Genomic DNA, 13,896 nt, shown 5'->3' on the forward strand with positions numbered 1-13,896 from the left:
CCAAAAGAACCAAAAAAAGAGAGGCTGTAGGTACCTAGTGGAAAAATCGAGGTGTCACAAAGCTGGCCCGGCACCACAACTATTGAGTATAAAAACACGAACAAGGAAAATAAAATTATTGTTGACGTTCTATGTCAAGGTGGTGAATTTTGTTAGATTTAAGCACCTCCCTTGTTATTGTGTTTTAAACAACTCTGGGAGCTCCACGTTTTCCATATTGACGTGTAATCTTATTGGACCCTTTAATGAAGATTCCAAGCTTCTGCAAATTTATTTATATTGCTACCTATTACTTGAGTTCACTGTTTTACTTGCTCTTAAAGTCTCTGCTCTTTTTTATTGGAAAACTTAACCTTATAAAATTCATCAAAATTGTAACTTAATACGTTCTACCCTATGAATTTTCAAACCTTTCACAATTCACACTTAACATTAAGTATGTTGCCCGCTACTTCTTGTTTCTTTATCATTTAAGCATGATAACTGACAAACTACATTGGAAATTTCCTTTTTTTTCTCTCCTTCCAGCTCAATGCACTGTTTTGAAGGTCCAGACTGGTTTCATTTAAAAAGAGGACGAGAATCATTTGATAAAGGGCCGATTATCAAGGTTGATCCGCAGGGAAGATGCGCTGGAGTCTTTGCTTTCGAACAACAGATGATAATACTCAAGGCTGCTGAGGTTTTCTTTTGCTGCCTTTTTTCCTTTCTTAGCTAACCTGAACGTTGGTTGCTTAATATTTTGGACTAATCATGCTAAAACCATTTACGGTCAGACATTGCTGGCCAGCCTTCTTCCTGTTATCCTATTCATAACTTACCAGTATAGGCTAGAATGCAGAACCCCCTGCTGAAACTTGAATAAAAGTTGTTATACTATGTACTTTGATATTATTTTATCTGATTTCACAAAAGGACAGTTCAACTAACATTATTTTTTATTTGAGAGGAAGGTAATTGTATCATAAGCTACCACTAACGAGGTGCTGTAATATTTTATTAGTGAGCAGAAGACTAAAATAAGAAATCCTTCCCAATCTTACAGGATACTAAGCGGCAAATTATTGCTCCTGCTTTATTTACAAATTCCTCTGTACAGAAAAAAGAAAGTAAACATGTGTGGTTAAAGTTGATCTCTTGAGTTGAGTTAGCTTCGTCTTCGAAACATCTGATGTTCCTTTTCTTCCAAGGAGTCCACCATATGCGTGCTGGGTTGTGTTCCACCACAGTGTCCTCTTGCTCTTCTTTCTACCTCTGTTCCAACAGTTATACAATTCTGTGGTAGTTCTTGGCATTACCCATTTATAAGCCTGCTATAAATAAAAAATATGTGCCAAAGCTCGAAAAGGGTGATTTATTGAATGAAAAGCTTTTGCTTTCATATTATTTATGAGCTTAGCTGATTAATTTTCACAGGCAGTAGTATACTAACAGAGAACAGTGTCAAGTCAAAAAGAAATATATCTGGTGATAGTTGCTTTTCTTTGGTCAATGATCTGTATATCCTTGAGATTTGGGAGTGACTGAATCAATAGTATTGTGTCTACAGTAGTCACAAGGGAATGGCATAGTGGTTGAGGAATAGGAGTGGCAACTTGGAGATCCAGGTTCGAATACAATCTGCCACACTATGTGTGAGCCCATCTGCTCTAGCATTGGTGTGCAAGATTACTTGGCAACCTGTGCTAGGGGATCAGATAGGCTGCTCAGTGGTCCGGCCACCACCGATATAGAAAAAAGAAAAAATATTATGAGTAGCATGCTAAAGTGTCGTAATCTGTTGGTGTGGTTCTCTTTGTGTAATTGAAAGAATTAAGTCAATATGCCTGAACTACTACTCTTTCCATCTATGTGGTTCGGATTATCATGATTTGCTTATAATTTCTAGTGATATATCCTTATTTCAGATCAATTCTAGCTTAGTTGGTGAGGATAGTGCTTTTAGTTCTGGAGGTGCCTCAGCTCGCATCGAATCATCATATATCATCACCTTAAGGGATCTTGATGTGAGGCATGTCAAAGATTTCATATTTCTTCATGGTAGGTATACCCCAGCTGTTCCTCCTGTATCATTTTAAACTTTTTCCCCCTTCCCCATTGATTTTTAGTAACGTGGAGAGAGCACTATCACACAGTCATTATTCCGCTGGTATTACAAGAATTAAATTGAGGTTGAACATTAGAGAGTCTTGGAGTTCTGTTTTTCCCCCATGTAAATGGCTCAATGTACGTGGGTAAACTTTGTTATAGCCTATTGTAACTTCTTAACAGACATCAGAACTGGCTGAGCATTTTTGTTCTCTTCTGTAATAGATTAATATTTCTTGGCTGTGCAAATGTACTTTAATGGTGCCCCAGGGCTTTGTTTAGTGGTAGAGCGCAACTCATTATGTGTGGATTAGATACACATCACGAGTGCCAACCCTACCGCGAACAAAAAACTAAGTATTTAATTGGAGGAGGGTAGAGGGGTGGGACCCGAATTTCGATCAATGCAACGACTGGTCCTTGGAGATTTCTCGGTTATCCAAAATAAAAGGAAAAAGAAAAAGAGGACTTTGATGATTGTCTTCACAATGACGACTGATTCAGTTGACGTCTATTTGGCGGCAAGTAAATTGGTTGACTTCTATTTCTTTCATAATCTAGTATTTTTCCTATCTAATTAATTTATTTGATAATGGTGATTCGCATTGTCCTTCAAGTCTGAAGCTCTTCTTTTGTTTCCACCACCTGCAGTTACTCATGTTGCTAGTTTGAACTTTGTAATGTGCCTTTATGCAGGTTATATTGAGCCGGTCATGGTTATCCTTCATGAAAGGGAACTTACTTGGGCTGGGCGTGTCTCTTGGAAACATCATACTTGTATGGTCTCTGCTTTTAGTATTAGTACAACACTGAAGCAGCATCCACTGATATGGTCAGCTGTTGTAAGTTACAGTGATCTATTTTACCAGCATTTTTTATAGATGTTCTTATTAGCTTGAAGCAAAGTGAAAAGAGAAAACTGAGAAAGGAGAATACTCTATATGAGCTATTTACTGATGATAACTGCATCAGATTTTAAAGCTTGGTATTTAAGAGGAGAAGGTAGACAGGTGGGTCCATTATCCACTGAGTTTCAAACCGTACTCCACTAGCCCTTGGGGATTTTTCGGTTATTACAAAAAGAACTGTATCAGATTTCTTTCTTTTTCGGTGTTGGGTTTGCTGGTGGAAACTAGGTAAGAAAGGCAGCTAAAAGTTAAAAAGGGTCTACTTCCACTATTTCTAAGAAGTACCAGTATACATGCACTTGATGATGACCTTCAGCTCCATAGTACTTCTTTTGACCTTGTTTGTATTCGTCCTCCTTTATTTTGTTTTTTTTTCTCCGTCTCTTTACATTTCCTTCCCTCAAAATATCTTCCTCTACTAACAATCTGAACTGGAGAGTTACGATGTTATTGCCACCGATTTGTCGTTTCCTCTGGTGCAAGATTTATCACTTTTGTTTCCTGCAGTACAAAAGTAAAAACCATGTTGCTTAGCAAGAAGGTAATTTTGAGATAAAGGTGCTACAGTGTGGAAAACAAGATGTTGCATACTAGGACTTGGTAATGGAAAGGTGATTTGAACTTATCAAAGAGAGAGTTGATTTGGTAGACACTTGGTACTCAAAGGATGATGATTCAAATAGATGTCATGATATTTCGCAAAAATATTTAAAGAGCACAGTGCAAAATTACTTCCCTCTTTAACAGAATTTGTGGCCGTTTTATTCTGGAACTTTATAAAATGTAGAACAATGAAAACCTGCTGTTTCATTTCGGTAAGAAGCTTCAGCCTGCTGTTAGTTTCCTTAACATCTTAGGCTGAGAGTTAAATGTCGTGTTATCTCTTAGTTTTTTTAATCCTTTTTCGTTTTCCAGTTTCCTTTTATTTTTCCTCTCGTGTTCTTCTCGTCTCTTCAACCAGTGCTGAACTGTATCACTAAGATGGACATTCATCGTAACTTCTCATTTCATGAATTTGGGATGCTTATTATGGATATTACACGGTGTCAAAATCTGCTTGAACCTTACTCCATTTAATTATATATTTCCTACATTAGACTTCACTTACTTTTTTCCCCCAGGATCTCCCTCATGATGCATATAAACTTCTTGCTGTGCCATCTCCTATTGGTGGAGTACTTGTTATTGGTGCGAACTCAATCCATTATCACAGCCAGGTCTGTTATCTTCATGAGATTCACAATCTGCTTATTCCTTCAACATATTCTTACAGCTTTCCTGCATACTATATTTTCATGTGCTGACTTTGATCTGCGTATTTTGCAGTCATCTTCTTGTTCGTTGGCGTTGAACAATTTTGCCTTCTTTGGTGATAGCAGGTTTTCCCCTTAGTTTTTACTGTCCTTGCACTCTCCCCTCACCAATTCCTGCAGCTTCACTGGATTCTAAAATTATAACTACTTCCAGCTTCACTTTCATTTATTAGGATCATAAATAATGGTCAATAACATAACATGGCATATTTTGTTTATACTTGAATATTGAAAAAGAAAAAGTTCTCTTTCTATCCGCTGGAAGTACATTTAACATTTGAGATTGTTAATAAAATGGACCTTAGGAAAACTCAACCCAGGTTGCACAAGACTGTATAAAGAAACAACCAATTATATTATAGCTAAAAAGCAAGGGGTCGTTTGTAAGAATGCATTAGATAAAATAATGCATGCATTAGCTTTGTGTATTAATAATATCTTGTTTGGTAGATATTTTGAACCTATGCATTAGTTATACATCATATTTGATATTATCCTATGCATAACTTATGCATAACTGATGCATAGAAAACCATGGTATTAGCAATGCAATGGTTTTTAATGCATGCATTAGCTTAGTTAAAGACAAAATTGTCCTTCAAAATTTATGCTTGATTAAAATGTGCTAGTTATTATATTAATGCAAGTTTAAAATAATCCAAATAGTGAGAAATAAAATTATATCTCTAGTAAATAAATAAATACTTAGCATATTTCTTTTTTTCTTTTTATAAATAAATATTTAGTTCTATATTACAATATAGGTAGACAAATCAAATAATTTTTTTAAAACTTTTTCATATAAAAACATTTCTCAACATATGTTTCTTTTAAAAAGTTAGAGTGATGGACTGGTTTTGAGGATATTTTTGTAAACAAGCAATTCTTTTAGAAATTGTGCAATGATTTAATACATCAAACCAAACAATGGATAAGAAATATGTCAGCATAACTAATGCAAGCATAACTAATACCAGCATTACTGATACACCATATTCAGCATTATTCTTATGCACCCTACCAAACGACCCCTAAGTCTGTAACATCCCCGTACGGTGCACGCTCAAAATTAGACATCTGGAGCGTGGACAACATAACATAGTGGTCAACACTGATAACATGTAAAGAAATGGACCTAGGGCCTAACTCAACCTCAAAAGCTAGCTCATGAGGTGATGATCGCTCAAGACTATTTAAGGAAACTGCAACCCATCTCCGCAACAAAAGTGGGACTCTTAAGTCTTAACAGATACAATAGTCTTGAAAATGGTGGTTGTTTGCTTTTAATTGCTGCATAAGGCTAGTTCTCAGTGTTAAGTCTTTATCAGAACTGATTTAATCTTTGGATTCTTAGATGAATTAGACTTATTTTCTTTGTGCTGGCTGTGGTGAATACTACCCTTTTAGTTTTATTTTATGAGCTTGCCTTTTTCTCTGATTTACAACTTTCCTTTACACTTAATATGGTTTTATTTGTACTCTATCATAAGTGCGGTTTTTCATGCTCCTTTACCTTTTCTTTAGTCATTGTGCGTTGATCCACTCCCTTGATTCCTCATTTTGAGGCACTTTGTTGATTTGATCAGTTCTTACAATGAGAATGGGTCCCAGGTTTTTATCTAATTTTGTGATACGTCCTTATGGTTACTTCCAGTCAAGAAATGCCAAGATCTTCTTTTACTGTGGAGTTAGATGCAGCTAATGCAACTTGGTTAGCAAATGATGTGGCAATGCTGTCAACAAAAACAGGGGAGCTACTTCTTCTAACAATTATGTATGATGGGAGGTAAGGCCTTTTTGCCGACTAATTTATGAAGGAGAAATTTAGGAATTCGTTGCTGTAGTATTTTCTTTTTTGTTTTTCGAGAATATATTCTTATGTAACAAGTGTTGCTTTTTTATATTTGCGCCTTTTCGAGCCCAAATAGAGCCCAAATAACTCTCAGGCACACTCCCCGAGGAGCCTGAGTACAAGAATTTTTAGCTTTCCATTAACACCATTAGACAGCCCTCGAAATTCCGACCACTCCACTGAAATTTTTCCGACGAAGCAGCCTCCACGCGCGGCACTTTCCGGCGACCCAGTCACCACGCGCCGGGCACGTGAGCCAATTTCCGGCAGCTTTTCAAAATTTTTTTTTGGACAGCTTCCTGTACTGCTAATTCCGACCAGATCGGTACAATTTTTTCAGATTTCCGACGACTTTTATTTTTCCGGGAGCGGGAAACCTTTGTTTTAGCCCAAATTTCAGTTTCTTTTACCTCAACAGCTCAACTATGATGACCATCAAATACTCCTTATAATTTCCATAACCTGAACAGCTGAGTTGTACAATATGGGAGACAACCGGATTTATTTCAACGCAGGATTCAAATTTTTTGACATCACCAGATGGAATTCCAATAAAGAGGTATGGTTCGAATGGGTGGAGAGAAGCCGCAGCATGATGAGACGTTCATCCATGGGCAGAAAGGTAATGGAATGGATTTGTTTTGTACTTAAAGAAGCGTCGACAGATCAAATGAATTTAGTGAAGCGATGGAAGTACAAGGAACATATGACAGAACATTTCTGGACTAGGAAATTCAACGTTCATGGAAGATACATGAGCATTCTGTCACTGAAGGGAGAAGGGAGGTCTGTTATTATAATTCCAGAGTTAGCTTTGAATGCAGGTTGGAAAGACATAGCAGCTAAGATAGAAAGATTCATACATCAGACCCCCAAAATGAATCCCACAGCCCCACCTAGAATCACTGTGGACAACTACCCTTATGTCAAAGCAATCAAGGAGAGTAAATGGCAATCCAATACCCTTCGAGAGGCAAAGGTCAGCATAAACAATGGAGATATCTCTGTTGTGGAACCGACAGGTAGCGAGGATTCTGGTTTACTAAAAAGATGCATTGTCGGGTTTTTTGGGAAAGAAATCAATGAGAGACCCACTTTAGCAGACATAAGGCGATGGGCTAGTGCGTCATGGAACAAAGCATATGGAGTAAACATGTATGAAATGACAGGCAACATGTTTCTTTTTGAATTTCCAAACAGATTCATGGCGGAGCAGATTATGCAAGGAGAATGGAGTTGGAAAAAGTTCAAGCTTCATCTGGAATGGTGGAGTCATACTGCTGGATGCATTCCAAACTCACAAATTGAGGAAACATGCTGGATTAGAGCCATGAGGATTCCTTTACATCTATGGTCACAAAAGATCTTCAAAGAAATAGGAGATCTCTGTGGGGGATGGATAGCTACTGAAGAAGAAACTGATCTCAAAAATCATCTTAAGTGGGCAAGAATTAAAATTATTGGTGATGACAGAAAGACTCCCAATGAGGTTGGGATTGAAAGAGACGGTATCAAATTTTTCATCCCAATCTGGGTTGAAAGACAGACAAGATATGAGCTGAAGATGCAAGAAAACGAACAATGTTTTGAAATAGAGAGATATTTGAACAATCAAGTGGGGTGCACCATATTGCAAAACACTGATAAAGGAAAGGCAAGTGTGCAACTTACACATGGTTCGAGTTCGATGAATCAGAGCAGTAAAGTGACAAACAACGAGCTGAAATCCTATGACTCCGACTTGGCTGCACAAGTCATTTTTAATGATCTCTCGTGTGAGTTTTCTGATGATATTAGGCTGAAGCCTTGTATTGAGGAAATGGGAGGACCTTCTTACCTGGGGGCAAAAGAGTCCACTCCAGGGGATCCAATCCCCAATGAAAACCTTGAAAGTATGCCAAAGGCTACACTTAACAGTTGCAGTCAGCCAGAAGGTGGAGCAGAGATAGCAAGACTGGAACAGAAGGCAGGGGAGCAGAGCATAAACACAAATATGGGGGAAGATCAAGTTGGAAGTGCTTTGGAACAACTAAAGCACTTTAGCTCTATCCAAGATTGGGAAATCGAGGAGGTGAATCCTATAGCAGTTCAGCAACACAATACATTAATGGATAAAGACATGGATGCAACACTATGGGTCCATCAAAATATGATCAAATTGGGGAAAATGTTTGGAGTAGATTTTCAAGGCCATGAAGAAGAAGCATTGGAGTTGTTAATGCAAATTGACAGTTGCAGACATGTTAGAAGGGTGGAGACAGAGTTGGAGGTGAAGAAACAAAGATTCAAAGGATCACTGGAATTAAAAGGTTTAACTTCGTTTGATGTCAAATTCAAGAGTGACGGGAAAAGGAGTAGGGGAAGAGATCTATCAATCATTTCAATATGAAGATCAAAGTAATTTTCTGGAATGTAAGGGGATTAAACGACAAGAAGAAAAGGGAGATCATAAAAAGTCAAGTGCAGAACTGGAGGGCAGACATTATATGCATGCAAGAGACAAAAGTGGAGGGGGATATTAAGGAAATAGTCAGTCAAATATGGGGTGGTAGATGGGTGAGGTATGCTAGATTAGAAGCTAGCGGCACGAGAGGGGGGATTTTGTTACTATGGGATTGCAGAGTATGGAAAGGGGAGGTGTTACAGACTGGTGCATACACTTTGACTTGCAAGTTCGAGGATCTTTTACAGAATTTTCAATGTCACAACAGGAGTGTATGCCCCAAATTGTAGAATAGAAAGGAAAATAGTATGGAGAGAAATTGGTGCAGTGAGGGGATTGATGGAAGGTCCTTGGGCGGTTTGTGGCGATTTTAACATTACAAGGTACCCTTCTGAAAAACGGGAATGTTCAAGGAGGTCCAAAGCAATGGTGGAATTCTCGGATTTTATAGAAGATATGGAGTTGATAGATCTACGACTTGAAGGAGGCTACTATACTTGGTTCAAAGGGGACAATCATACAGCCGCTTCAAGAATTGATAGATTTCTCATTTCAGAAGAATGGGATGAAAGCTTCAGAAACATCAAGCAAACTATCCAACAAAGGTTGATTTCGGACCATTCACATGTGGCTCTATACTGTGGTGCGTGGGAACAAGCTAAATCATACTTTAAGTTTGAAAATTGGTGGCTGAATGTGGAAGGTTTTGATGACAGAATTAGAGACTGGTGGACATCTTTTGAATTCTCAGGAAGACCAGATTACATTTTATCTTGCAAGTTAAAAGCTCTCAAGGGCAAGCTAAATGAATGGAGCAGAGTTTATGAAGGTAATTTGGGACTGCAAAAATCAAAATTGCTAAGTCAACTAGCAGGTTTTGAGACAACACAACAACTAAGAGCGTTGACAGAGGAGGAATCAGTGAGGAAAGCAGCTATTCTAATGGAGATTGAGGAACAACTCAAGAATGAAGAAATTGTATGGAGACAAAAATCAAGAGCTCTGTGGCTCAAAGAAGGGGACAGGAATACAAATTTTTTCCATCGCACTGCAAATGCACACAAGAGAAACAACAACATTGATTTACTAATGATTCAACATGAAGTAGTCGAGGATCCAGACAGAATAGAGATTGAGATAACTGAATTCTACAAGGAGTTATACAAAGAACCTGAAGAGTGGAGACCAACGGTCAATTTCGAAAATAGCTCAAGAATTTCTGAATCAAAAAGGGAGTTTTTACAGAGTAACTTTGAGGAACAAGAAGTTTTGACTTGTCTGAAGATGTGTGCAAGTGACAAGGCCCCAGGTCCGGATGGATACACAATGAGTTTTTTCAGAAAGTGTTGGGACATTTTGAAGGAAGACATCATGGCGGCCTTCAACAACTTCCATTCTCAGGAGATGTTTGAGAAAAGCTTCAATGCAATATATATATCTTTGATTCCAAAGAAGACAGGTGCGAAATAATTGAGAGATTTCAGACCGATCAGTCTGATAGGGAGCTTCTACAAATTGCTCTCAAAAGTCTTAACCGAAAGACTTAAGAGGGTGGTAGGGAAAATTGTCGATGCTCAACAAATGGCTTTCATCAAAGGAAGACAAATAATAGATGCAGTGTTGATTGCCAACGAAGCTGTGGATTCAAGAATAAAAAAGAAAGAACCTGGAATCTTATGCAAATTAGATATTGAGAAGGCCTATGATCATGTAAATTGGAGCTTCCTACTCAGAATGTTAGAACTAATGGGTTTTGGGCAGAAATGGAATAGATGGATGAAATTTTGCATATCTACTGTAAAATTCTCCATTCTCATAAATGGATCTCCTAAAGGTTTTTTCCATTCACACAGAGGTCTAAGACAAGGTGATCCTTTATCTCCCTTTCTATTCATTATAGCCATGGAAGGATTGAACAACATGATCAAAACGGCTAAAGTCAGTGGATGGGTTAAAGGTTTTGAGGTAAACAGGAGTGGGGCAAACAATCTAGAGATCACACATCTCCAATATGCTGATGATACTCTAGTCTTCTGTGATGCCGAAAAGGACCAACTTAGATTCCTAAGAATCATTTTGGTCTTATTTGAGGGAGTCAGGATTACACATCAACCGGAGAAAGAGCAATATTTTTTCCATTAATGAAGTTAACAACATGGAGCAACTGACACAGATATTGGGAGGAGAAGTTGGGTCCCTACCAACTGATGCCTCTTGGTGCAAGATCCAAATCAAAAGAAATCTGGAATTCAGTCATAGAAAAGTGTGAGAAGAAGCTGTCAAGATGGAAATCACAATACCTATCATTGGGGGGCAGGCTAGTTCTAATCAACTCAGTATTAGACTCACTTCCTACTTATATGATGTCTTTGTTCCCAATTCCAGCAGGCATTTTACAGAGATTGGACAAACTCCGAAGATCATTCCTTTGGCAAGGTAATAAGGAGAAAAAGGTCTTCCATTTAGTTAAATGGAAGACACTCACAATGGATAAAAAACAAGGTGGTTTAGGTATAAGGAATTTGAAGAATCATAGCAAGGCTCTTGGAATGAAATGGTTATGGAAGTACTCTCAAGAACCCCAATCTTTATGGGGCAAAGTGATCAAAAGTATGGTGAGGAAAATAACTGGGTGTCAAAAAAAGTCAGAACATCATATGGAGTAAGTGTGTGGAAATCCATCAGAGAACTTTGGCCTATAATGAAGAATCACTTCTCCATAAGAGTGAACAACGGAAGGAACACATCATTCTGGAATGATAACTGGTTAAGAAACGGAAGCTTAAAGGAAAGATACCCCGATATGTTTGGTTTAGCATAAAACCAGCATAAGACAGTAGCTGATATGAGGAGTCATCAAGGACGGGAAATCGCTCTAAGAAAACAGTTGAATGACTGGGAGATAACAAGATTAGCTGACCTTTACAAAGAGCTGGAAGCATTTAAAGGATTACAGGAAGGTTTTGATTCACTTTGGTGGAAGAGGCACAACAGAGGGGTTTACCGGGTGAAGGATGCATATAAGATTTTGAATCATAATAATCAACAGGTGGACCCATGGCCTTGGAAACATATATGGAAAACAAAGATTCCATACAAGGTAGCTTGCTTCACTTGGCTACTAGCAAAGGAGGCGGTATTAACCCAGGATAACCTCATAAAAAGGGGAATTTCTCTGTGCTTAGGATGTTTTCTGTGCGGGGAAAATGCTGAAACTGTCACACATTTGTTTCTACATTGCAAGATTACAGACCAACTGTGGAAAATTTTTATTAGTCTTAGGGGTATTTCATGGTCAATGCCATACAGGCTTAAAGATGTCCTTTATAGCTGGGAAGAAGCTGGAGCTGAAGCAACTAGTAGAGATAGATGGAGGACTGTCCCGGCTTGTATCTGGTGGACAGTTTGGAGGGAAAGGAACGCGAGATGTTTTGAAGATAGAAGCAATCCAGTGCAGAAGATCAAACTCAATTGTATTCTTCTTTTTTGTTTTTGGTGCAAACAGATTTACATAGAAGATACATTGACAATCATAGATATACTAGGATCTTGCTAGGTCTCGAATTAGAACATCTACTAATCTTCTTCATGTAAATTTGGTTTTCAGTGCAACCTATGTACTGATGTTTTTAATATATACAATAGTTACCAATTCAAAAAAAAAAAAGAATATATTCTTATGTTGACTTGAGAGTTGAGAAAATTTTCTCTCTTGTCCTGATCAAAGAATCTTTTTTTTTCCTCATGTCCTGATGCATTGAATCAAAGTGGTAATTTAGTTGAACATATACAGTTTGTTTTTACCTATCACCAGGAGTTTAGAAATTTCCTGCTTTGCTACATTTTACAGCCTTTGATTGGCTATTACCTAGAGTTTGAAGTGATGTGCTGCGATTTTAATTTTATTTTAATGTTTCTGCAGAATCGTTCAAAAGCTCGACCTTTCAAAATCAAGAGCTTCAGTACTTACATCGGTTGGCTACCTCTTGAATTCTGGATCGTTTTAATTTATGGATCTACTCTCTCTCTCTATATATACATATATATATGTATGTATATATATATATATATACTATGTATGTTATATATAAAAGTTTGTTTGTGCAATTCCAACGGGTTTCTCTTATTTCCAGGGAATTACAACAATTGGAGACTCATTATTCTTTTTGGGCAGTCGCCTAGGAGATAGTTTGCTCGTGCAGTTTACTTGTGGTCTGGGAGGGTCAATTTTGCCTCCTGGGGTGCAGGAAGAGGTTTGTGTCATGATTTTAGCTGAAGTAGCTTGATCTTTTTGCTGGTATTTTACAGTTTATTTTTTTCTTCTGCATATTCCTTATTTATATGTACTCTGTTTTCCGTAATCTATAACCTTATAAATATATACCCCTTAGAGTAACTGCCTCCATTGCTTGTTTTTTCCTGAATGGCTGTACCCCAGATTGCGTCCACGATCCCTCTGCCATCATAAAAATTATAGGCTCATCAATATACTGCAGTCCCTAGTTTTTTGCACACTCTTTCCTATTTTTTATTTTTATGTTTCCTTCAAACTTACTACTTAAATTTTTTTACTTCAAAATTAATTTGTACTTGATATGAATAGATTAAAAATTACTTTTGAAATGATGCACATTCATTGGGTGTTTCACAATTTCTAGTCGTTTAATAATGCTTAGTGGTTCTATGTGTTACTCGCCTTTCTGCCTCTCTTTCTAAGGGTACTGGCTTTGCTTTCTCTAAAATCCTGTTGCTATTTGCTTACATGTGCAGGTTGGAGATATTGAAAGTGACACTCCCTCTGCGAAGAGGCTAAGAAGGTCATCCTCGGATGCATTGCAAGATATGATTAATGGCGAAGAGCTTTCCTTATATGGTACAGCTCCAAATAATGCACAATCAGCACAGGTGAATTGTGTTCTGTGAAGACTATATTCTGTTATGATATATGATTTTAAAAAGATGGGCTGGCCCGTGCACTAAGTTCCCGCTATGTGGGGATCTGGGAGAAGAACCAGACCACATTGGGTCTATTGTACGCGGCCTCACCTTGCTTTTCTGTAAGAGGTTATTTCCACTATGCTATATGAGTTTAATTGGGAATAATTAGTAAAATGACAAGGACATCTGCTGTTTATATCAAATGTATTTTTGCACTTAGGTGTAGCATTTAGTATTCTGGTAAGGATAAATAAGTAAAAAAATAAAAGAAACGAGAGACGTGTTCTGAAGCAAGTTATGAGTTGATGGCAGAGTAGTCAAAGCAAGAAGCGCAAAAAAGTGCTAGAGTCTGGA

At 37.7% G+C, this 13,896-nt stretch overlaps 1 protein-coding gene across 3 annotated transcripts in view; it reads left to right on the plus strand.

Annotated features, from left to right (window-relative positions):
- Positions 1-13,896, plus strand: part of LOC107806979 (cleavage and polyadenylation specificity factor subunit 1) — a 40,232-nt gene that overhangs the window by 882 nt on the left and 25,454 nt on the right. For all 3 annotated transcript variants that reach the window (XM_075255257.1, XM_075255258.1, XM_075255259.1), the window contains exons 3-11: positions 529-682; positions 1,908-2,040; positions 2,785-2,930; positions 4,118-4,213; positions 4,323-4,375; positions 5,964-6,095; positions 12,527-12,578; positions 12,738-12,857; positions 13,375-13,509. In XM_075255257.1, the coding sequence (XP_075111358.1) occupies positions 529-682; positions 1,908-2,040; positions 2,785-2,930; positions 4,118-4,213; positions 4,323-4,375; positions 5,964-6,095; positions 12,527-12,578; positions 12,738-12,857; positions 13,375-13,509 (1,021 nt within the window). The remainder of the gene's footprint in view (positions 1-528; positions 683-1,907; positions 2,041-2,784; positions 2,931-4,117; positions 4,214-4,322; positions 4,376-5,963; positions 6,096-12,526; positions 12,579-12,737; positions 12,858-13,374; positions 13,510-13,896) is intronic.

The sequence above is a fragment of the Nicotiana tabacum genome, chromosome 6 (genome assembly GCF_000715075.1).
Source record: "Nicotiana tabacum cultivar K326 chromosome 6, ASM71507v2, whole genome shotgun sequence".
NCBI lineage: Eukaryota > Viridiplantae > Streptophyta > Magnoliopsida > Solanales > Solanaceae > Nicotiana > Nicotiana tabacum.